This window comes from Pyrgilauda ruficollis, unplaced genomic scaffold, assembly GCF_017590135.1.
Source record: "Pyrgilauda ruficollis isolate IOZ18807 unplaced genomic scaffold, ASM1759013v1 scaffold4, whole genome shotgun sequence".
NCBI classification, from domain to species: domain Eukaryota; kingdom Metazoa; phylum Chordata; class Aves; order Passeriformes; family Passeridae; genus Pyrgilauda; species Pyrgilauda ruficollis.
In genome coordinates this window covers 10,835,082-10,860,199 of record NW_024525489.1, presented here as the reverse complement: position 1 = coordinate 10,860,199, position 25,118 = coordinate 10,835,082, and the positions used below count along the sequence as shown (strand labels likewise).

The 25,118-nt window shown below is 41.4% G+C and overlaps 1 protein-coding gene across 1 annotated transcript; it reads right to left on the bottom strand.

Moving 5' to 3' along the window:
- Positions 1-500: 500 nt before the first annotated feature.
- Positions 501-25,118, bottom strand: KCNK17 (potassium two pore domain channel subfamily K member 17). Its single transcript, XM_041477135.1, has 5 exons — positions 24,909-25,118; positions 13,201-13,315; positions 4,214-4,380; positions 2,876-3,044; positions 501-1,129 (listed from the first exon to the last, which is right to left on the bottom strand). Exons 1-5 carry the CDS (start codon positions 25,116-25,118, stop codon positions 834-836), a joined length of 957 nt encoding a protein of 318 aa, XP_041333069.1. The 3' UTR covers positions 501-833.

The following is a 25,118-nucleotide window of genomic DNA, read 5'->3' as shown; positions in this document are numbered from 1 at the left end:
TCCTTGTTAATATTGGTGGTAGGAAAACGTTGGAACCACTGACTTTTAAAATTGTTCTAGTCCTCCTTTTCTGACTTCCAAGATGTGACAAAATACAAATCTATCTAAATGAACTGCTGCATTGAGCTGATGACATTTGGTCTGCAAAATACTTCAAAGAATGAACCCACATAAGTTCTGAAGTAAGGAATAGCATATCCAGTTTCCTTCTGTTAGCAGACTGCCAATGTAGAAATTACTTTTTAAAAAATTGAATGATCTGTTTCTATCAGGTCCCTCCATGAGCTCTTCTGCATTGCCATCCTCATATGAACAATCAGAGAGCAAAACCTTGTTACCACCTTTCACAAGCACAAGTACATAGGTGACGGTGCACATCTGCCATGACTGCCAGATAGCTTTAAACAGTGCTTTTCATTTCTTTTCATTTCTTTTGGCAATATGCCATTTATTTCCTGCATTAAATGGCACTTGTTTTTATGGCTGTGGCATATGCAAAGTGCCATACGTGTAGCTAGAGGCTGCAAGATCATGCAAAGAAATGCACAACAGCTCGTGTTGCTCGGGGATGTCAAAGATTACCTCATAGATTGAGGTGGAAAGGCAGGTAATATTTCCATAAATCTACTTTTGGCTAAGAGTCCTGTTGGTAGTACTTGGTGGTGCTGGAAATGAAACATTCTGTCATTGATCAATTCAAAATAAAAGCATTTCAAGCTCAATAAACAAACTTTCATCCCATTCACAGGTCAGGGCAGCTCCACTTACACATTTCTAAATTGCTCATCTCTGGTGCACTAAAACCTACAGGACAACGAGAATATTTTTCTTCCCTAGATGGTTTCTGTAGGAGCTGTGTAAGAGTGAGATTCAACTGGTCCCTTAATTTTTGTGTCTTTGTCACTGCAGATCTCCGCATTTTGAAGTCCAGTCATGCTATTTTTGTTGCCATCCATTAAATCTTCGGCCATCTCTGTGTTCTTCTTGTTGCATTGACAGAAGTCACTGGAGCTCTCTAGAATGTTGATGCAAAATTTGATAACCAGTGCTAGCCAGGCCATCCCAAAGAGGATCCACAGAGAGATTACATTCTTGTACCAGCTTGGATAGGTGCGATCTGGGTTCATCCCTACAACAGAATTACCCAAAACATTTCTACATTGGATCAAGAGTGTCTCAAAGGAGACATTACATGTAAAGCAAAGACAGTTGAAATATCACTGAATATTAGTGATTTCTACATAAAACACAAGTATGCCACCTACTTAGCGTGTGAACTGATGTTGTAAGTATGTTTCATGATGTGTCAGCAACAGCCTAGTACTCCTTAGGAATTACAAATATCACTCATAAGAAAGAAAACTAATTACATCCATGTCAAAGTATAATTATTCACATTCAAGCACACAGTTTAGTTTCTCTGCTTATGACTCAGCACAACAATATTCTATTCGCATGTAACAGAGGTCCCTGCAGGCAGAGAGGTAAGCAGGTTTTATGTACCACTATACCTATCTTGTAAAACCAGATATAAGCAAGAGAGTCTCTGAGAGGAGGAGAAGAGAAGCCTGAGCAGTTCTAAAACCTCCAAGAACAACCAAACCTTGGAAGACAGCTTGACATTATCACTGGCCTTCACAGCCACAGAGACACTCTCTGCAGGATCATGGACACTTGGTGCCCATCAGGACTGCCAGGTCCTTTTCTGCAGAGATGCTTCCCTACATTCCTCCCAGCTCTGTATCACACTAGTGGGGAAACAGTGTGAAGGTCACTTCAACCTCATTTTTGAGCCATAAACCACACATACAGGATTGTAAGGCAAAATTGTTTAGCCTCTACATATCACAATTGACATATTCAATTATTCCCATACCAAACCTAGTGTCTCTATGGCAGTATTCCAGTTACAAAGGTACTACACAGGTGAAGGCACACCTGGAAGAGGAAGGAATACCAAATTCATTACCAGAAACTGAGAGAAGTAAAGCTGTTGTAGCCCAGAGTTCAGCATCATCTGTAAAATCAGTATAGGAAAACACTGAGCTGACCCAGCTTTTGTCAAGCTCCATCTGGCTATCCTTGCCCAAGCTAACTTTATTCCTAACTTATTTACATGTGCCTACACAAGCTCTAATCATAACTTTGATGCATTACAGACAAGTCCTAAGGTAACTGCCACTACGTTGTCTAAGCATCAAGCAAGTGCTACGAAGAAAAGAAAATAGCAATTCCGTAATAGGATGTTTTAGTCTTTCTGTCTCTCAGGAATTCAAGAGTGCATGTGTTTCTATAATCAATTTGTTTTTAATGAGAAAGTCTTTATCAAAGAGGTGTGTCCTGTGTTTCAGCAAATGTAGTGGGTGTGGACCCAATCCCATTTCCTCCAGCAAAGGGTTTTGGCATCCAAAACTAAGTAGTGCCTGGTGCCTGACAGTCTATACCTAAGTGACTTCAGCTGTCTTTTAGAATGTAGTTATCTAGGGTTTTGACAGAAGAACCAGTCCCTGTCTGTTAATGAAGATGCAGAGTTGCATCTGCATAAAACTAATGGGTGCCAATGCACTGGAGTGTGATAAGTGTGCCCTCAGCAACCACTGTGATTAAACCACAGCACTCCTGCCTGGTGATGTAGTCACCCAAGGGACAGGCCACTTTAATGCCACTTACTGACTGGGAAACAATGCCTTTGCCTTTCCACAGGTGGCATTGCTATGGTAGAAATCATGTCTTTTCCACCCTGCCAAATGCACACCACAACGTACTGATCATCAGGTCTGGGGATTGCTACTGGTGCCAAATTGCCACTGGGGAGCTTTCTATGTCCCGGATTTGCTGCTCAGCAGGTGAAAGCAACAAAATGTGAACTACTCACCAATCACATAGTCTCCAAACCCTATAGTGCTGAGGGTAATGAAGGAATAGTAGAAGCCTTCTTCATAAGACCAGCCTTCTTTGTCAGAGAATAACAAGGGAGGTAGCAGGAGGAACAATAACAAGCCAGTTACCAGTGCACAGGTCTTCATCAGGAAGGAAGCTTTATTCTAGTAAAAGAGGAAGAAAAAAAAAAAAAAAAACCAAATAAAAAGATTGCCCAAGAAGCGCAGCAAGGAAAGTCCAGCTTATTTTCCAGTTGGAGATGATGATAATATGATGATGGACTCCACAAAAGCATACAAACATTCATTCAATTCCACTGCAACAAACAGTGTATCTGTTCTACATGTGTGCTGGCTTCAGCTGGGATGGTTATTTTCTTCACAGTAGTTAGTAGGAGGTTGTGCTTTAAATTTGTGTTGAAAACAGTGTTGGTAATACAGAATATTCTTATTGTTGCTGAGTAGTGCCTGCACAGTGTTGAAGGCCTTCTCTGCTTCTCATCCCACTCCTCCAGTGAGTAGGCTGGGGATACACAGGAATTTGGGAAGGGACACAGCCAGGACAGCTGAGCACAAGTGACTAAAGGGATATTCCATACCATATGGAATCATGATCAGCATATAGAGCTGAGGGAAGAAGGAAGCAGGGAATGTTCAGAGTGATGGAGTTTTTCTTTCCAAGTAAGTGTTATGCATAATGGAGTCCTGCTTTCCTGGGAATGGCTGAACACCTGCCTGCTGATGGAAAGTGGTGAACAAATTCCTTTTTTTGGTTTTGCTCGTGTGCACAAGTTTTGCTTTACTTATTAAACTGTCTTTACCTCAACCCATGAGTTTTTTTACTCTTCTGGATTCTCTTCCCTATCCCACTGGGAAAGGGTGAGTAACTGCGTGGTGCTTAGATGCCAGCTGAGGTTAAACATTGACACCAAGCCAACACAAATTGGGTATCACCTTCATAAGTCCTAAATTCATGCCAGTTTAAAGCCTGTTCTACAAATGTTCCCATGTAATTTATACATGCAATTCTCACTAAAGCTGATGATAAACAGACTAGATAGTCTAGGATTGTGCATTGCTCACATGCTTTATCACTTCTGTTGCTGTAGGGGAAGTCATTCATCACAGAATTTCCTTCAATTAATAAACAACCTTATCTGACACCTCATAGGGCTGTCATAGCCTAAATTTATTTGCTTCCAGTTATTCCTGAGTATTATTGCCTTTTTGGTCAAATAATCAGCCAGCCTTTCCTTGTTAGTCATAGGATCTCAAATACCAGACAATGTCCCCTGTCTTTTTTTCTCTGAGGTATGCCTGTCCATACTGCTTACCTGCCAGTGAAACACCTCTTCCAGGTGACGGGCACAATGCTGAACCCCAAGCAGCATCAGGTGCCCAATTTCGTTCAGGAGTACAAGGTTCAAGGGGATCCCAAAAAGTGCAAACACAATGCAGAAGATTCGACCAACTGCAGTGCTGGGGCTCAGGTTCCCATAGCCTAGACAAGGGAGGAATGAAGAATTAAACCTAAAATAGTCTCTAATTACCCCTTCCCCCTGGAGGGGTGAACCTCCATCATCTACAGAAGTTAGGTGAGAAGGTCACTGCTCCAAAAGGACCTTTTTTATAAATAACTGTAAGTTACATCCATTGTTTGTCATATCCTATTGTGGGCTGGAAAATAACATTTCTGTCCCTGCCAATTTTGCTTAGTTCCTTTTCCATTTACCAGTCAATTTCCTCTCCCCTACCCAGTGCCCTGGCTGGGATCTGACGTAAATGCAAACCTTCCGTTTAGTTCAATTTTTGTAAGCATTGTTGGCATGGGCTTTACTGGTACATGATCCTGCATCGCTGTCAGATGGTCTCTGAATCACAACAATGGTGTTTTAATTATAACAACCACCCTTTTCTACCTTTGTCCCATGGGACTCATGAACTTAACACTGCCTCTTTGCTTATACTCTTTGCACCACAAGTAACAAATAAGCCTTAAATTGTCAAAATTATTGTCTAGAGTCAATATATCCAGAGAAATTACATTTAACATGCGTAAAATACTTCAATTTCCAACCTAAAGAAAAAAATAAAACATTTAAAATTTTTCTTCTTTCTTCTAGTCATAGGAAGTGATCTAATAAAAGGTCCTGCCTTGCAATCACAGCCTTGCTTGCATCCCCAGATTGTTCTGGCTTCAAAATCACTTGTCTTCATTCCCCACACATTCTTTTTAAAATGTCCCATAAACTTGCACTTGTAATTTCCAGTGTTTTCTGCCACAAGAAAGTCAGATTTAACTAGGGTATATTTCACAGGATGCTTTCAAAGAGAGAAGAACTAGCACACCATGAGCATTTCAACAGTGCCTTAGCTGTGAGAGACCTATGGCCTTGACTATATTCCAAAAATCACCTCTGCTCATTAGAGATTGGTGTATGTCCACAGAGGAGGTTATCTTCTTACCACAAGTAATGCTATCCCCTCCCAGTGCCACCCAGCCATGGGCACAACAAGCACAGAGGCGCTCCCTCCACTGCTGCCTTGCTACCCTGCTTTTGGGTGCTGTGGCCTCAGGGCAAGTGAGCAGTGCCCAGCAGGGAGAGGCCCCAGGGCTGGGCTCTGTATCCCAGATAAGTGAGAGTGCAAACATCTGTGGTTAACTCAAGAGTGCCATTTCTTCATTAACCTCTGTCACGTGCCAGATGCAATAAGCCACTGACCAACAATGTAGAAATGCGTGCAGCTATGAGCTGGGGATATCTACACGTGCCAAGTTTTTGCTAACAAAAATCTCTCACCATGGACAACTCTGCAGCTAGTTGTGCATGTCTGCCAGCAAACTACACCCAGAAAACGGTCTGGGGGCAAACTATTGCTAAGTAAAATTATTGCTAAATCCCAAATTTGATTACATGGAGGACATCCCCTTCAATAATTTTAGGCACACAATACACCTCCAAAGGAGCCCCAGGAACCTGTCCCTGGGAAGGGGAAGAGCATCCCCCAGAAAGAATGGGATGCTATTATGTAACTAGATGTTTTGAAATACAGTCAAAAAAAAAGGGGCTAAATTAAGACTTCGTGCCACTACTACTCCTTCTTTGCAATATTAATGCGCTTTTCCCCAGTGATTGCTAATTTCTGCCCTCTTTCACCATTTCTAGACTAACAAGTGTGGTAATGAGATATGTAGGCAAATACATCTGATAGATGACCCCTTCTAAGCAATTTATAGAAAGATGTGTCTGGTGCGATGCATTTCATACTGGCTGTGACATTTCAGTGGATTAGTTCCAATTTTTCTCTTATGGGATTAGGGTGTTTTGTGGCCTGACCTGGCCCAGGAGAAAGTGCTGGGGGGCATTTACTGTAGGACTGGAGGCTGAAGATGAGTCACATACATTTACGGCCAGTTATTCCCAAGGTGGTTTCCCCCCAACCCTTCTCCTTTCTTTTCCTTCTATATCAAGTTTTAAAAGACTGGGTAATGTCTTGGACAGTTCTTTTAACCACAGGTTTCTAAGTTTCTCTGCAGAGAAACATAAAAGAAAAAAGGCCCATGTTCTCTGGTCACTGTGTGAAGCAGCCTTCAGAATTGTGGGGATGCCACATAGTGCTGGATAGCAGAGCACCTAAACTTAACTTGTATGTTACAATTAATTTAGAATGGCAAATTGAATGATGTAGGAAGGTCTAATGTGCACCGTAAACCCAGTCCTCCAAACACCAGACGTGCTTTGCATTTGATTTCTCTGGCTCCCTTTTCCCTTGGATTCAGCAGTTTGAGACAATTTTCTGAAGACTTGGTACACAGTTGCTGTACACATGCCAAAAAAAACCATGTCCCACCAGCTTTTATATAGGATACAAAGTAAAATCAAATAGCATGGGAGACTTTAGATCATGCCAAATGGCCAGAAATTTACTCCTGTCTGGTTACATCCACTTGTTCTTGCACTAGACAAAGAAATGCCAACCTAATTGTATACAAACCTCAATTGTAATAAAACTTGAGCAGGAATGGGAAAACAGGACTTACCCTGTTCATCATTAGTTGGTGTCTTAAATAACTGTGAGCTAGACATTAGGAGATCTGAACCAGATTCAGAAACCAAAACTAACTGCCAGTTGTGTCATATCCCTCATGAGCATGCTGCTGGGATGTCACTTGGTACATGTCTGAGCAAAGAGACACCGAGAAATGAACTCTAAAAACTGCAGAGACATCAAAGTGTGTTTCCACTGAAACAGCTGGATGAAGTGCATGTATAGCTCCTCTTGTTTTGAACTAAGGTGTACTGTAAGTTAAACTTCTTTGGAGGAAACAAAAAAGTGGTTTTATTTCTAAATGCTCATCACCATGTGCTTTAACTCATGTGTTCAGTTACACGTACTAAGTAATTCAGGATTTTTTCCTGCTTTCCCATTACATTCCTGCCCATAAGGGATTCAGAAGCTCTGTAGACTTCTTAAGAAGATAAGACTTATTAGTAAAAGATCTTTTCATTCACAAGACAGTACCTGCAGTGCCCTCAGTTAACTGAGGCAGCTGCAACTTCCTGCTACCCACAATGAAAGGTTTGTTCTCACTGTCCAGATATAAGAGTATTTTCATCAAAAAGTGCTTAGAACAAAAAGTGTCTATCACAGGCTGAAAAACATCTGAAAATTTACCAAAAAAATTTCATCTGCAGAAAAATCCAGGGTTAGCATAAAACTAAATCTCCCCCAAAAATGTGTTTGAGTGCTAAAACCACTGATAAAGCTACTGGTTAGAGAAGCAAGACTTCTTGTTTTATTAAATCTTTTCTCCTACCTGAAAGTATACAATCCATCACTTCCTACAGACATGGGTCTAATCTCAAATTTACAGATTGCTCTTGTTGACAATATTTTGCTTTGAATAACCAGGAATTCATCTAAACCTGGGGGCCAGGTATCCACTGTGCAGCTCACTGAGGGGTGTCAATGTCAAAATTATTTTATTTGGCATTACACATTTAAATACTTAAGACAATTTCTCTGCTTGGCAGTTGGGGTGATGTTCAGTGAGTCACATTCCTATTTTCCCAGGCACTGGAGGAAATTAAATCTTTAAGCCATCCAGCTCCTCCTACCACTAGCTCTTACTCTAACACTTTCCAGGAAATCCAAAATTTCTTTCCCTAGTGGTTTTTACAAGTGATCTGGATGTCTTAATCCAGCAGAAGTAAAAGGTTTTTTCCATAAAAAGTTCAAATGTTTCATTGAAAAAAAAAAAAAAAAGAAAATTCACTTGATATGGACAAGACACATCGCTGTGTACTTCAAAGTGGAAAAACCACAAACACACCTACTGATCACTCACACAGCCTTATGGTAATGTTTGTCTGGTTCCTTAAAATGTGAGCATGGCCCCAGTTTAGCTGGAAGATGACCCTGACAAAGCACTCATTAGCCTGCTCCAACCTCATAGCTGACTGCTTTAAGCAGAGAGTTGCACTGGAGACCTCCTGAGGTACCAGGAAGCCTGAATTATCTTATGGTTTTACAAGCATTAGGATTTTCAGAGGTCATTTGGTACCACCTACATTCATCGGAAGATCAGCAAGTCAGGGGTTCCTATCCTCCCTCCCGCTTTGAATGTCTCCATAACCATATAAAACATATTAACATGCTCGGCTTCTCAACCTTCTTGTGAGATTTCACACTGTATCCACAAAGTGCACTAAGTTCAAGAACACTTATCAGCTGGACACAGCTAAGGACACCTGGCATGGGAAGTCAGTTATTCCCAATTCATCCATCCAGGGAGGATGCTAGAGGCATGGAGCCTGTACCTGCAGGACAGAAACAGGACACAGGCCCCAAGCAGCCACACTGCTTGCATTGGCTTCTCAGTTTTATGGTTAGAACAAACCAAAACCTTGAAGAATTTGATTTTAAAGCTAGTGGTGGCAGAATCTCAGGAATGTGTCTTATATGGGGAAGCTCACTGGGATCCTGGCAGGTATGTTATTTACAGTTTTAGCCCTAAAAAGTTCCAGATGAGAGTAAAATTTAGTTGCACACTCCTCCAGTGAGTGAAAAAAATGCTTCAGGTGAGTACTGCAGTCTTTGACTCCTGCTGTGCATACACTGAAAGCTGTATAGTGGGCTTAGACTCAGCTGGGTGAGATAGCATGCAGTCAGGAAAGCAGACCACATTTCCAGCACTCAGAGGATGCTGCTGTGAGTGGCTGCCCCCAGACCCACCACTGACCTCTCATGGACCACTGTGACACATCCTACTTGGCCAAGCCTGTAGAGAAGCTCTCCCAGCTGTCACAGGGCAGGGAGAAGCTCAACACATCAACAGCTTTTCAGCAGAGAATTCCCCTACAAAAGAGGATCCTGAGGTTCACAGAGGATTCAAATATGAAAGTGGTCCCAAGCCACTTTCTCAAGTGGTCCTGTTACTCTGTATTTTAACCACTTTGAGACATCAAGTTAGCTTAACTGAATTCCCCAACAGATTGTCAGCCAGCAATGAGAGGAATGTGACCATTTTTCAGGAGCTCCACCAGACACTGGGCAGCACTGCAGAGGGTCAGAGTCTTCACAAAACTCTTGCTGCCCAAAGCTTTACCCTACCAGAATTTCACAGTCCTGAATTTGCTACTGTTTTATTCACTGCACTGGTATCCTCTGGGGCAACTACTAAATGTCTGTAACAGTGTGGTTAATACCATCATTCACTGAATAGCTTGATCCATGCCTCCTGTTATCTCCCAGTCCTTAGGGGTTTTGCTTTTAGGAGCTATGTACTGTACTAACCAAAGAAGGAAAGAACAGGAAAAAGGTATTTCCTTCCTTTTTTTCATGGTGAGATGGTTTACTTGCCCCATTTTATATCTAAAAAAGGGCCCTTGAAATTCACACAACTGAATTTTGGTGGCTGTGCCATAAGAAAATGGCAATACAGCACTAGGCAATGGCATCCATCCACCCAATATTAAGAGGGACATTCAGGCTAGAGAGGACAATACTCCTTCCTCCTTCTACTTTTAGGCTTGCACAGACTCATCACTGACTACAGAAAGAGCCTTTCCCTAGCACCTTCTCTGAAATTACACCACCCTGTGGTCGTTTGACTTTAGGAACTTTGATCTTGTGCCCCACTCTGAACTTGCTTTGACCTCTGCCCTGTTAGTCCAAACTAAGTAGGAGGAGAGTAAACACAGAAAGGAGAGACTTTGTGTCGGCAAGGGATAAAGAAGTCTGAGAGATAAAAACAGCAGCAACTTAGCTTTTCTTTCTTTAATCATGTTTACTACTACAGCTCTACAGGAACTCTGAGGATGACCCTTCAGGGCATTGAAGAAAGGGTTCTTATGGAAAAATCTGCAGAAAATGAGATAAAATCTGGAAGGACAGCAACGAGGAAAGCACAGAAGTGTAACAGTCGGGAGAAAGAATCAGCAGGTGGCCAGGGCTGCCCATCCCAAAGTTATAAATGCAGTTCCATTCAAATAATGAGATTGGCCAAAAACTACATAGGCACTTCTTTAAACAAGCGATTTTAGTTCATACATATCTGTTCTTTAAACATCTGCAATTGAGGCACCAACTATGTCCAGCCTACAGGTTAGAACTCACTCTCTTTTTACGCAAAGTTCACATGCTGCTTTTAATCACTAGTAGTGAAAATAGATGAGGCCCTCATTTAAATGGAAGAGGGATACAGTGCGGAAGATGCTGCAGGAGGGGATTTAAACCTTGTCAGTGGGGAAAGAAGCTAATGCCCCTCAGTTGGTGTTAATGGGGAAAGAAGTTAACATCCCCTCCTGTATCCCAGTGAGAAAGTGCTCTGGTAAGGACTTGAGAAATGGACCTAGCCTTCTGAGGGGATGTTAAAGCAGAATACAGAAGCTGGCAGAACAGAAAGAGCATCTCAAAGGAAATTGATTAAGGTAAAAGTGATAGTGGTTTTGGCAGAACTGTTTGAGAAGACTTAAGGACAAGAGTCACAAATATGTTATTTTGCATAAGAGGCCAGCAAGGCATAGATAGCATTAATTGCAAAGAAAAAATGTGAAGAGACAAACAAGCCAAAGGACTTGCAGCAGCTGGAACACACGGAATAGAGGCCATCTATATTCTTCAAAATCTTCATATAGTACCCCTAAATTCCTAAGAATCTTTCTTCTGAATTATTATCTTAACTCTACCCTTCCTGAACTCATTTGCCAGAATGCCTTGGGTTTTAATTCCTATAGGCTAATCTTGTGCAGATGAACCTGCTTTCATTGGCTCCATAATCACAGCCTGAGATAAACCCTCACTTGCTATGTAAGAACACTAAAACCTCTACAAATCCTCCAAAAGCCTTCTCAATTGTCATTTATCTCATTGCCACACCTTATACATATTGTGACTCACCCCTTTGAACTTCATAGAGTTCTTTGGAAAGGAGCTTGTCTCTTTACTTGCCATAGTCAATTATCCTTCCAAGTCACACCGTGGTATCCTCACTGTGGCTGAACCCCTCAACTACCTCAAGAATTTGCATAAAGAGAGATTATGATAGACTCACGGTGAGGGTCTGTGAAACCATTTCTAGTTTCCTCTTCTACAACATACTGTTATCAACAAAGTGTTATGACACTAATCTGTATGCAACTAACAATTTCACTTGAAAAAGCAGAATGAAGAGTCCAGTCACCTGAAGTTTTCTGCATAGAAGTGGCTTGTATGGCATTCTCAAATCCACAATTGAAAATCATTATCACATCAGTCATAGCACCAGCTTTAAAACCATGAGATAAAGAGCTGTAAGATTTGGCTCTTTTCAATTTTCAATTGCCTCTGCTATCAACTCAGTTGTGTCATGCCCTGTTCTGTCCTCCTTCCCTATAACCATCAGGGCAAAGAGTTTACTTAAAAATAGAGGGGAGTGGGGGCAGGGGGTTGGAAGAGTAGCTTAGCAGCTACTCTTAGTATAGAAGAACAGAAAGGTCTCCACCAACATCACAACATCCCCTTATATTTTTTTACATGATAAATTTGATTCCTCCTGAATATCATTAACATAAATTTGCTATGGTGAAACAGTCACTGATGGCTTAGAAACTCATCAGGATTCACTACTGCATTGAGGCTTGCAAAGCAGCTCTAAGCAGATGCTGCTTTGTACCAAAGGCCGGAAGGAACTGACCAGGCTCTGCTGGAAACCCACAGCCTGAGTAACCCTGTCTGATGAGCCTCCACTGCCATCATCTGGTGCAACCCTTGCCTGGCAGTGCAGCACGTTGAAAGCATGTTCCCATCCAGAACAATGCATGTGCAAAAGAGCAGGGCAGAAAGACGTACTGAGTCACAGGAAGATGACACACCACCACCCACTCGCCTCCACCCCCACAGAAAACCCACAAACCCTCTCTTTCTTTGAGCTCATGCTTGGGGGCTTAGTGTTCTGGAGCCAATGTATCTTCAAAAACAATCAGCAATCAAAGAAGGTTCCATTTGGGTACAAAAAGAGAAATCTTGATTTAAAAATATACTTAAAATTGAAGAGAGCTGACAAATCAAGAAACCTGTGAGGGATTTTGATACTAAACAACCACCTCTCCACATACTTTCCCCTACATGTTTTTTTTTAATACTGGGTCACACCATAAGAAAAAGACATCAGGGCAAGTTATTAATGGTTTTGGGGACACGGGACATGAACTGACAATAATTAACAGCATCTGCCTTAACTAGCTCTGTACCTAGTACATTTTATTTTTTCCACCTTCTCTCCCCCTACTTATTTCCATAATATCTTCGTGGCTTTGCATTACCCATTTACTGAAACCCGAGTCAACTGAATTGTGATGTTGATCCAGTTACTTAACTTCCACTTGTACAAGCAGGTCCTCATTTAATACAGGTAATAATAAGGAGGAATAATTCATAAATAGAGTTTCTGAAGATGCAATAGCCAGCATTAAGATTTTTCCACAATCATTCCTGTCCTTGTGATTGGAAAATGCCATTTCAATGCACAATTCACCTCAGACTTCTTAGAGTGCACAAGACTTGGGAAAGTCCAGGCAGCACAGCACCACGAAGTTCAGGCCCCAGAAGCCATGTAACTCACCAGGAATATGTCCTGAGCTAATTATCCCTATGTCTGATCAGTTAGAGATCATTACTGCACTGGCACTGACAAAGCACTCCTAGGGCTGGATTCATGGGTGCTTCCCTACTGCCAGCTCCAGGGAACCACACAGTGCTGGAGCAGCATCTGAGCACAGGCCCCCATTCCCACTCTTTTCCCACCTATGAGGTGGCCCTGTAAGCAGGGAACTCTTACCAACGGTTGTTATTGCAGATATGGAGAAGAAGAAAGACCCACTGTAGTCCCACCTGCCCAGGCTAGTGGTGTTTCCCTGGAGGGTTATGCCACTCTTGTAGGCTTGGATGATACCCTGCAAAGAGAGAATAACATGAGATCCCACAAACCCCTTAAAGGCAAGTTCATGTGACTGGTATTTCCACTTCTGGCTGGTAAAATCCCAAACTACAACCACTTCTGATTCTGTTGTTTCCCTTTTAGTAGAGGATCTCCTGTGCCTTAGAGATCAAAGGGCTGCAAGGTCAGAAAAGCCAAAAGACAGCATATTGCTTCTAAGAAAAGGGCATCTACAGCAATACAACAAAGTTGCACATGCACATGGTAGATTATATAGAAAAATATTGAAGAAATTGGAGGGTAAGATCTAACTAGAGAAGGCCTAGACAGACAATAATTAAGACTGCCTTATGACATATTCATTAGGAAAATGAAATGTTTCCAGATGGGATATTCCAGTGGCAGAAGTCCCAGAGCAGCAAATATACATGCATATGCCAATGATACAGATCCCTTGCAGGGAAGCCCCCTGGACGGGGGAGGAATGTATCTGGTGTGTTATAGGAGACTGAGACTACTCAGCTTGGCCAGTATGTCCCCACACTGGGACTACAAATGGGAATGAAGACATCAGATTAGCATTATGCCCGATTCTGTTCAATCCTCCTGGGAAAGACTTAGAAGTCACTAGCAACGTTACACCAAAATAAGATATCATATGTCTTAACAGTGCCCACATCTGACTATACCTTCCCACGCCAACAAAATTAATGACAATTATGTCCAAAAAAACATTATTCACAGCATGGACACTAAACATTTCACACTTCACTTGACAGTTGATCATCTTTGAAAGCAAAGTGTAACCAGGAATACATAAAATTAATCATCTCTGAAAAAGACATGCAGATTCTAAATAATACTGCCCCCATCCTAACAAAAAAGACTACTGATAAAACTTTCACCATTGATAATAAAAGCAATCACACTCAGATTTTGATGAGTTTTTGGTTTTGCAAAGGAGTTGTAGTTTATACATCCACCAAACAAACTGGCATGTCAAGCCTGCAAATCAAGGAGGCTTTGTCCCATTTTACTGATGTAATGTGCTCTACGTAATTTATATTATTTATATAACATTATACAAGGCTGTGAATTAAAAACTGTTTCCAGAGTCCTAAGCAGCAGCTTAACTACAAGGATCATTATCTCTTTTCCCTAGAGCTACTAATTCTCACACTAAGACCAAGGAGCAGCTCAGAGATCAACACATTTTTCTAAGCAATAAACACTGTTTGATAATGCATTCTCAGAAATATCTTGATTTACTCATAACTGAAGGCAACTTAAACCCCTCAGAGTCACACTATAATCTGTTAAGTTCTAAATCATGAGACAGAGCAGAGAGCCTGTGCTCTGAGAACAGCTAAGGACCACACATGTTATATTGCATTTTGCTTCCTTCTGCAAATTGTCGCTGTAACATTGAGTGGGGCAACTAGAAAAAAAAAAGATTTTGTATATAGCATTAGTGACATAAAAGAACCAAGCCCTGCTTCCCTTCTCCATGCAACTACTCCTGTAAAAAAAAAAAAAAAAAAAAAAAAAAAGAAAAAAAAGAGAGAGAGAGAAAAGGTTGCCTCAAAAAGCTTCCAGAAGGATTTATTTTGAACAGTTGTGTGTAATTCCCCCACTCATCGTTCTTCTTCCAGGTCTGGTGTCTGTGTTGAGGTTACATGAGGTACAGGCTGACAACATTTGACCTTTGGTTTAAGAAGTGTAAGAAACTCTGCAGACAATGGCCTAGACAGGAATCAGTGCACATGAACACAAAATAACTCCCAAATTAAGTTAAATGGCAAGAGAGACACTGAAAACTATACAGATGACCTATTTTTTCCCCCTCCAGAAACCAGCAGTTAAATTTGAAATAAAAAGCTTGATATTTTCCTCATAATTTCCTTCTGTAAACTGTGCTCTGTGCAGTTCTTAGTTAGCCTTGAACACATATATACCTGCTGGAACAGCAGCATTCCAGTTCTTGGATAAATTTATTGTCAGCTGGATCAGGGATACTTGAAAATCTCAAACACGCAGCATGTTTGTTGTCCATTCTCCTGCCTGATGTCTTGCTGATACAAGCTCAGCAGTAGACAATATTACACTCAACATCAAGTTTTTAAAGCCAAAAACACTTAAGAACCAGAGAGGATTGCAAGAACCTGTAGCACAATTGGCCCAAATAAATGGAAAAACCTTCATACAGAAAAAGGAAACAAAGAGCCTGCAAAAGACATAACGTGAGAAGCAAGCAGCAGTAACCAAGTCATTAAATGTTTAATTTCACATCTTTGCAGCACTTCTGTTCTGCCTGGTTTAGAAGCAAGAGGCTGAGCAGTTGTGAGCACCTATGCCAGCTTTGCAGTGACTTGTAACAACTCAGAATCCCAGGGTCACTGCTAGCACAGTCCCTCAGGCACAGGAAGTGTCTTGAGGCTCTGAAGACTGGCCAAAGCATTTGCCCTAAATGGACAGTGACCTGCACTGCTGTCAGTGGGAAGGAAGTACCACCCAACCATTACTCACTGGCCAAGAGCGAGCCCTGATTTTGCAGTATGCCAGCTGTTTTCTGTTTCTGGTACTGAGGCACTTGATATGCTTGCTGACGTCTCCAAGCCCTTTCAGCAAGAAGTCTCTAAGCATTTATTTGTTAAATCTTGTTACCAAATAACCAGAAAACATCATTAACCATTAGGCCCATTCACCTGTTGAAGCCAGTCCAATGGGGACCACTGAATATTCATGCAAATCAAAGCCACTGGAATAAAACAACACTCCCAGAAAAAATGTCAAGTTCATTACTGTTAGGAAGAAAGACCAACTGATGCCACCCTTAAAAGGGAATATTCACAATGGTTGGAGATAAGGATACAGTCTTTGTTTTCTCAAAGTAAAAAATGTTTTATTATACTAGTTAGAATCAACTTTTGTTATAGCAACAATGACAGAAAACTAAAGATTGACTCTTCTGAGAATGGTAGAACTAATGGAGCTTGCCTTCCTGCAGGTGTGCCCATGGGGACAGATTCATGAAAGAGAAATCCATAGATGGCTATTAATGCACAGAAATTACTTCTGGCACAGGAAGTCATTGAATTGCAAACTCCTGAAGGCTGACCGAGCATTCAGGGAGATATCAGTGAATATTCTCCTTAATTTACTTATACTCCTTTAGACTTTTGCTCTTTAGACTTTAGGCTATTGCTCAATTTAATAAAAAAATTAAAAATAGTTTATAATTTTAGAGAGAACACAGGAAAAAACCCAACTGATAAACACTCTAGCAGAACAGCTGAATTGTCCCTGCTTTTTCCATTGAAGAGGTGTTGATACGTCTCTGCTATGGATTTTCAAATAAATTTCAAGTATATTTTATATTATAGTGGGTTCAAGAGGTACTAAAAAGAAAGTGAATCACACATGTTGCATCATAAGTGCTTAGTTTCCTTAGCCAACCTTTTTGAGAGCCAGGAAACTTTGTTTTACTTTATGATTTCTTTGAAGTGAAATCCTAGGGATTTTCCTTTTTCTCTTAACAAGGCTGGAGATCTGTACAGTGTCTGTCTCAAAACCCAATGCATGAAAAGGCAGTAGTAGAAGCAGCATCTTAAACCCAGTGTTCAAAAGCAGTTATCTGCCTAATCTAAGACCTCAGTCAAGACCACCAACTGCTCAAACCCAAAAAATACCGAACTTGCGGAGCTTGGTCTTGATATTTTGGGAACTTTAAAGGTCATGTGCATTTCAAAAAGCAGAAAGGAAACAGGTGGGTGGTTAAAGTAATAGGAAAAAACCAGAATGCAGTGGTTCTTTGGTTTCTACTAACAGACAAGCTGTACAACATAAAACCATAGTTTCACTTCTCTGCACTTATTTCCCCCTCTCTAAGGTGGTAATAGTTTACAATTTATAGTGACTGGTACATCTTTAGCTGACAATACTTACATAATTTTAAACTAGAGATAAAAGTTTAGTGGGAATTATTGTGACTCCTACAGGATTTACAAATTGAGATTTTAAATTCTTAGACCTTCACAGGTCAATGAAACTTCATTTGCAAGCTGCTGCATTTTCTCATCAAGTAGGCTGCTCTGGTTTTTGACCACGCAAGTAGGCTTTGCTTGGTGCTACTTAATATTGCCATGGCTGGTGATTAGAACAATAGCATGATGTACACTCAGAGGTTTATTTAAAATGTAGATGCCTATCCTGTTACTTTTGTTAGAAAAAAATGCCTCAGAGTAGTCAAATTGGGCTTCCAGCTCCACCTTTCTCAAGTATAAGCTCTGAAGTTTCAGTTAGGAATGTGATAAGCTAATGCTTGCAAATACAAGCTCTATGTTAGATTTCCTCCCAGTACAGAAGCCTGCTTTGTGCATATTTCTGCAAGGAAGTCCCTCCTTGAATTCAAGCTAAGTGGTAACCCTGTGAGGAAGCTGTGGATTTCTGTTTACTCCCTTATCAAGCTTATTTTAGGATGGTAATACTCCTTTCTTTCCTTGTCCTTTACTATCATTTGCTGGTTCTTTCTGCAGCAACATCCAAACACAACACTACCAGAGTTTCCTTATCTGAGTCAAAAAAAAAAAAAAGAAACTAAAAAAATTAAATCACTCCTACAGCTTGAATTTTAACCATTCACAGCTCTGGGGCTCCACTTCCACAGATGACTGATAATGTGTGACTCACCTATACTGGAGTTTTACCACTCTACACAGCTTTGCAGCAATAAACCCAAAGTAGTTATTACAGTCTTACCAGCAAAAATTAAACCATACACTTGGAATTACACTCAAAAGGTCTGTTCATACTGTCTAGCTGAAAGAAATCAACTCCAAAACAAAAAACCAAATGACCAAAACCAAGCCCCAACAACCACAGCTTGATTTCCACTTGACTTTTGAGTATTGCGTCTTCCTCCCTAAAAAAATGTAAGTTTATTCTTTTGTATTTGCTGCTGAGCCACTCTATCCTTCAGCCATACCCATAAGTCTCATTTACCATGTTTGCTGTGTTATCAGCTCTGGACAACTCCCAGCTTTCTTAGCTTACACACTTCCTCTCTTTCACAATTACCATCACATGTGGGCCCCTCCACCAGCTGTGGCTGCAGCACAGCTTCTGATCAACAGGCACTGCAAAAGGAAGGACCATTATTTAATCTGACCTCCTTGACACCAGCTAAAAATTCCATCTTTCACCTCTGCACTGAGTCACAACAGCATGTGACTAGGATACAGCTTTCAAAAAAGGTATTTAAGATCAGCAGTAAAGAACGAATGAATGTGTATATGTAAACTGAGGCACTATGTTCTTCACAATCTCTTTCTACAGAACACTATGCTTCTCTTTCCTCCCATAATCTTCACAGCAAAAAGTAAGCTTTAGATAAATGATTAAACAGAATTATTCTAATCTGCCTGCCCTCCCCAAAATGAGCAAGTTAAACAAAAATGACAAAAGCAAAGCCCCAAAAGCTTATGACCCTACCAAATATATCCATAAGAATTCGTAACTTTTTTTTTCTGGAGGAAACCATCAAGGAAAGAGTCATACAAATGACCTTTTTATAAACTGTGGATCCTGTCACTGCTGTTTGTCCCCTGCTTCTGAACTGTGGCACTCTGGCCAGAGGTGACAGTAATCTTGAGATACCTTTAAAGGCAAAAGCAGTATTTACTAAGTGAATTTGAAAGCAGTTCTCAAAGAAGGCAAAAATGGACTGGTGTAAGAAACTTTATTCTCAAGTTTAGTTCAAGTTTACATATTCATGTACAAAAATAAACTTTTCCAGGGCACACATGAACTCCTGAAAATGGCTTGTCTCATTACAGACACTTTACCTCACATTATTATATATATTGCAACATATAAAGGAGGAAAATAAGGTGTTCAAAAGGCACCAAGCTACTATTTAGATTAATGAGAAAACAACACAAACTTGGCGTGCTGGAAATTCTGTGCAATGTTGGCATATAAACATTCATTTATGCCTCACAGAATACCAGATGAAAATCAGAAGAAAATGGTTAACATTAACCTTGGTCTCAGATTGCAAGGACAAAGGTCAATTAATTTCCAAGTAATTGACAAATAGATTATTAATCACACCTTTCCCAGCCATGAGCTCTGGTCCCTTGTCTTTGTCTGGAGAGGAAATTTGCATGAATTCTGCCTGAAAGATGAACTGGCACAAAATAAAATTAAAAAAAAAAAAAAAAACAAACAAAAAAAACCAAAACAAAACAAAAACCCAAAAAAATTATATATCCAACTTTTGAATTCATAGTGTTGGGGTTTTTTTCCTTAATTTTATGCCACTTGAATAACCTGAGAGCAGATCAAGTAACTGCTCCTCTGTCTCCCCAGCAATGTTTGCTCATGTAATTGGCACTAGTTCCTAAAAACCAAAGGAACCCTGAGAGCAAAAAAGTACTTATACTTCGCAGCTGAGTGTGCACTACATTTTCCTGAATTCATCTAGACTTGCTCACCAACAGGAAAGGAGCAAAAGATGTAGTTTAGTGTGGCAATTCTGCAACCAATGCTACTGTAACCCACTAGCACTTTTTCTGAAAATTAAGCTTTGATATCAAGGAAGAATCTGTGGCATGATTCATGAGACAGAGTGCTAATGAATTCCAATCACTTTCCAAACCCCAACAAGAACAGTTACTCGACAGCTGGGCTGCAAAGAAATAGGCAGGGCCTGTTGAAACAAGTTCAAAGAAGATGCCTGTATAATTTATAGAACACAGAAAGGTTGCATTGTACTATTCTTGTAAAACTGAGATTTCTTTCCCTAGTTGTTTTTCTTTTAATTGCATTAAAAAAGATAAAGTATGAAGAACAGGTACCTGTAGGAATAACCCACATCTTCAAACAATTGACAAGAATTATCATTTCTCTTTTTAGAAGGCACCCCTAGTCTTTAGCAATTCACTGCTAGTTGTGGGTCTCAAACCTTCTGGTAGGAGAGATTATTGAGACACTCATCACTCAATGCCAGCTGGCTATACTCCCTTGTTGCTTCCCACCAAGCCTGACCAGCTGGATCTGGGAATTTGATAACACCAAAAGAACATAACTCTCTAGGCAGAGGTATGATATAATAGGCTGCCGTGCCTATTTTCCCTTGCCTTTATCTTTTTGAACACAGGTACTAGACACTACCAGAAGACCTTGAGCTGAGTCAACTAACCAGAAAGAGGTCACCAGTATGTCTTCTCGTCACCTTCCAAGAAGTCTGATGATATAGTGCCAGCCTTACAGAATAATGATCTTACCTTCAACAACTTTTGTCAATCGTGTGCTAGAAGATGGTTTTATTTGCACAGAATGCATGCTCTTGGTAAGGCACCCACAGCTCTTTTAATCAACAGGTCTGGAGAATGATGAATTTGCTGTAGCTTAAGCAAAGTAGTAATACATTTTGATAAGCATGAAGTTGGAAAGAATGAGTACAGGGGATCAATTCTATTACATCTGTGACAAGTTAATTTGACCAAATTTGGTTCTATATAGATATGACAGCTCCACAATACCAGGAGCCATTGCTGTTCCTTAAAGACACTCATCACAGTCAGGTGATCTCTGATGCTCACCCCTTCCTGTTGCACCATCTGAGCGCAAGATTATTTTAGTAAGCTGTGTTTTCAGGGTTTTATTTCCTGACAGCTGTCACAATTCTCTGCTGGTTCAATGTCAGTACAAGCCAAGGTATTGATGAGGATATTTCAGTCACGTGGGATCTCATTGCTCTTGTAAACATCTACTCAAACTCTCTGTGTACCTCTAGCTGTTGACTCTGGAGATAAGAGTATCTAGATCCACCTGCAGCCATTTAGTTTATAACATGCCCTTTGGCATTAGGCCCTTTTCACTACACCTTACATGTTTCTAGGCCGCCCAAAAAATTAGCTCAGTTTTCATTTTCCCATTTTATGAAAGCAACTGTGTTTAAATAGCATCATATATCTACAATAGAAAACCAATAGAACAATAAAATAAATATATAGGAAACATCTGTATGAGGGAAATATGTATACAACACAAAAGGTTTGTATCAAAAAAAAGGAAGGATAGCATGAAGGGATGTTATGGTAATAGGGTTACACACAGAAAGTGTTGTTTGAAACTCGGACCGACAGCCAATCATCTGATTAAAGAGACACTGGCAAGCACAGTAGCTGAGTGCCTGTAACCATTGAAAATAATGCAGGAAAAGGAGTGAGTTTGGAGGACAGCTCAGCTGGACCAGAGATACATATATGCTCACAGGATGCAGTAAAGCTGAGGCACTTTTCCACTAGAAGTGATTCACACCAAAGCATGTCTAGGTGTCCCCAACCCCAAAAGGACAGAAACGGTCTCAGCTCCAAGAAATATGCCCATAGAGAAACTGTTCTCTTGGTGTGCAGCCTCACTTTCTGGACACTTCCAGGATCTAGAACCAACATAATTTTTGCCCGGACATAGATATTTTTCTCCCCAGCTGAGTCCAGCTACTTTTCTTCATTGTATTGAAAGTGTATCACCTGCAATCTGTCTTATCATTGCATCTGCTGCCATCTTCTGCAAGACTTATCATTGAGAGCTTCCTTTGGTGTGACCTCACACCCAGTAATTCTGGCATGTAAAGATCACCACCATAATGATAATAAAAGGCCAGATATTGCCCTCCTTGCATGCTGCCTAGTGGCTTATGAGGATGGCCTGCTCTCGGTCTTGTTCCTGGTGAGCACATGTTCAGTCAGACTGTGTACAATGGCAGAACAATAGCCTGGGGTTAGATGGGGCAACAAAGTCAAACTTATGTGTTCCTTGAGTAAACATCACTGGATGCACTGTAGAGAGACTTGTGGCCACAGTGCATCCATTGTGCCCTATGTGTGTGTATGAACACATGACCATCATTTATTTGCTTACATGTAAAGTGTTTGCATGTGCTACTTTCAGCTACCCAGGAAATGTGGAACTGCTCCTGCAGGGGAAGAGCTGGCCAATTCCAAGAGAGCCCCAACAAAATCCAGCTACAGGAAGCAGGGGCCCACCACCACAGATGTCACACGCTTTCTAACACATTTCCCTCCACTGGTGTTTTTGTCGTTGGTCTGCTATTTTCACCTCCTTCTGTCCTCTCCTTTGTTAAGCAGAGGACTGCTTCTTCCTTGGAAAGGACCCAAGTCACAGGAATTACTGAATGATAATTCATTGGTCTAGCTACTACAGCATGGTTTGCTTGCTTTGCTTCCCTCCTGCCCATCCTCACTCCATGCTCTCCTGCCAGCTCCTCAAAGCTGGAGCTCTCTGTTGCTCCCCCCATCTGCACAAGGGATGGAACAGGGGATTTCCCTTCCCGGTTGGTAACTAGGAACTAAGAGATAAACAGGTTGTAAAATTACATTTGTACACTGCTCAGCAAACTAGGATTTTATTTCATATTGGCCCATATACGCTTAAAACAAACACAGTTTAGCATTATCTGGAATCAAAGAGCTATAAGAAAACAATGAGGAGTTGCCAGTAATGTCAAGGCAATTAAAATTCACATACCGCTTTACATTTTCACAAACACTCTTTATGTCTTTCTTAATTAGCAAATAATCAGCTGTGTATCTAGAATAAAGTTTCTTATCTGAAAAGAGCCATTGATGACACTGTCTGATAAACTATGTGCAATGTACTGCAATAACAATTTACTGCACAGAAAAACATCTCTTTTTCGATCACACCTAGAGCATGCCAGTGATTGCTGCATAGGAAATTAGAAAAGAGTATAGGAAAGCATCAGTTCTGTGGATTTTTGAGGATTAATTTCTCAGTATTAAAGTTATTCAAAATAACACACAAAGCCATTCCAAGTCAGAGTATGGCTTCTCAGAGCATGAAGGCACACACAGACACTGCATAAAATGAAACAGAGCTTATTTGTAACTTTCCCATCAAGGGCTTGCTCAGTCACAATTAAGTACTCACACAGCATATTGTAACAACCTCTGGTCTAAAGGGATTTGAGTGGTTTTCCTATTCCCATGGTATCAAGAACAAGTAGAGGTCTTGCTGCAGTAAAACAAACTGACAGAATGACATTTCTACCTATTTAGTTGTGATTATCTTCTCTCCACTACTAGCACCCCATTACCATCATTCACCAAGCACTTGCAACCCCATGGCAAGTGCCATGCCAGGTGCTCACTACACAGTGGGCCAGTGCTGAATGAAGCTTCACTAAGATCCAGCTTTATGAAATGCCAGACTGGTCTTCTCTGCTCTACTTCTCACTTTTCTCTATTTAAATTCCACAGGTAGCATAGCACACACTGTAAGTAATAAAAGTGGCTACAACAGTAGCTTACAAAGGCCCAAATTTATAGCACATGATCACTGTACTACAGACTGCCAACAGAGAATATACTACTCAGAATGCCAAGGGTTGAGAGTATGACATGAGGAATCAGCATAATTTTGTCTGCCAGAGCCTTGCTGAAACACCCGCAATTATCCTATTGGATGGCTTTTGTATTTTCCTCTCTGTTGAAGAGGAAAAAAAAAAAGTATATATCCAAGTTCCAAGCGATTCTTAGAACTGCAGTGACCAGCTCCTATAGTTTCAGTCATCATCATACACTGCTTTTACAAACAAACAAACACAAACCCACCAAAACAGAACAAGCCAACCTCAGGTTTTCTTTGCATTTGGCAACATCTATTTGAGGCAGACACACCAAAGCAAGGAGTACATACTCAATTACCAGCACCTACTGAAATCAAAGGGTTTGGGTAAATACTCACACATTCTGTGTGAGGATTTTATGGATTCCCACTTTAATAGACACTTTAATATTGGAGGTTTTTCTTTTTCAGTCAAAAGCCGAGCAAAGAGAGAACCCATTTATGTCACTTCACTCGTATCTGTACCATAAAAATTCAACCTTCTGTACTTTAGCAAACCGCATGTTGTTGCTTTACGTTTTGCAACCATCCTGCAAATATCTTCAGAAGCATTTTCAATGATAATTTAAGAGACCTAAGGACTTTCTATTTCCCTTCAAACAAGTAAAAGATGGAAAAAGTTTGACACTAGTATAAACAACAACTAAATTTACCACGACAAAGCCTTCCCATTAGAATCTACCACTTGCAAGACGACACAGACTGTAACTCATGCTTCCTAAGTGCAAGAGCAAACCTAAACCACCTTTAATTAACCGCAGGTAATTGTCACATAACGGGACACTCCGCCACCGCCTGCCTTCAGTCAGGACGGCGGCGCTTCAAAACGCGCGATCGCAGAGAACGAAAGCATCCCTCTACCAGCGGGGAGCACAGGCGGGAGCCCGAGCGCCCGCGGGCATGGAGCGACGCGACCGAGGCGGCTGCCCGCGGAAAGCCCCACGCCGTGGGCGGCTTCTTCGGGATGTGTGCGCATACACTTACACAAGGAAAAAGTTTGCTGGTTTTCGTTGGTTCTTTTTTAAAGTTACTCTCGGGCTGGAGGCGCGCTTGGTGTCGCTCCCCCCCGCTCTCGCCCCCCGGGCCAGAGGCAGCGCCTGCCCCGCAGCCCCAGCGGGCGCTGAGCTCCGCTCCGCCGCCGCGCCCGGGCTCACCTCGACGAGCCGCTGCAGGGCGGGCCCCTGCAGGCAGGTGTGGTTGGCCAGCAGCTCCCAGCGCTCCCGGAGGAGGTTCTGGGCCGCCTGCACCTCGGCCGGCCGCTCCAGCGCCTGCATCACGGCGGCGCCCAGCCCCAGGTAGCCCACGTATGCCGCCAGCAGCCCCAGCACGCCCCAGCGCCGCCGCCGCCGCCGCGCCGCCACCAT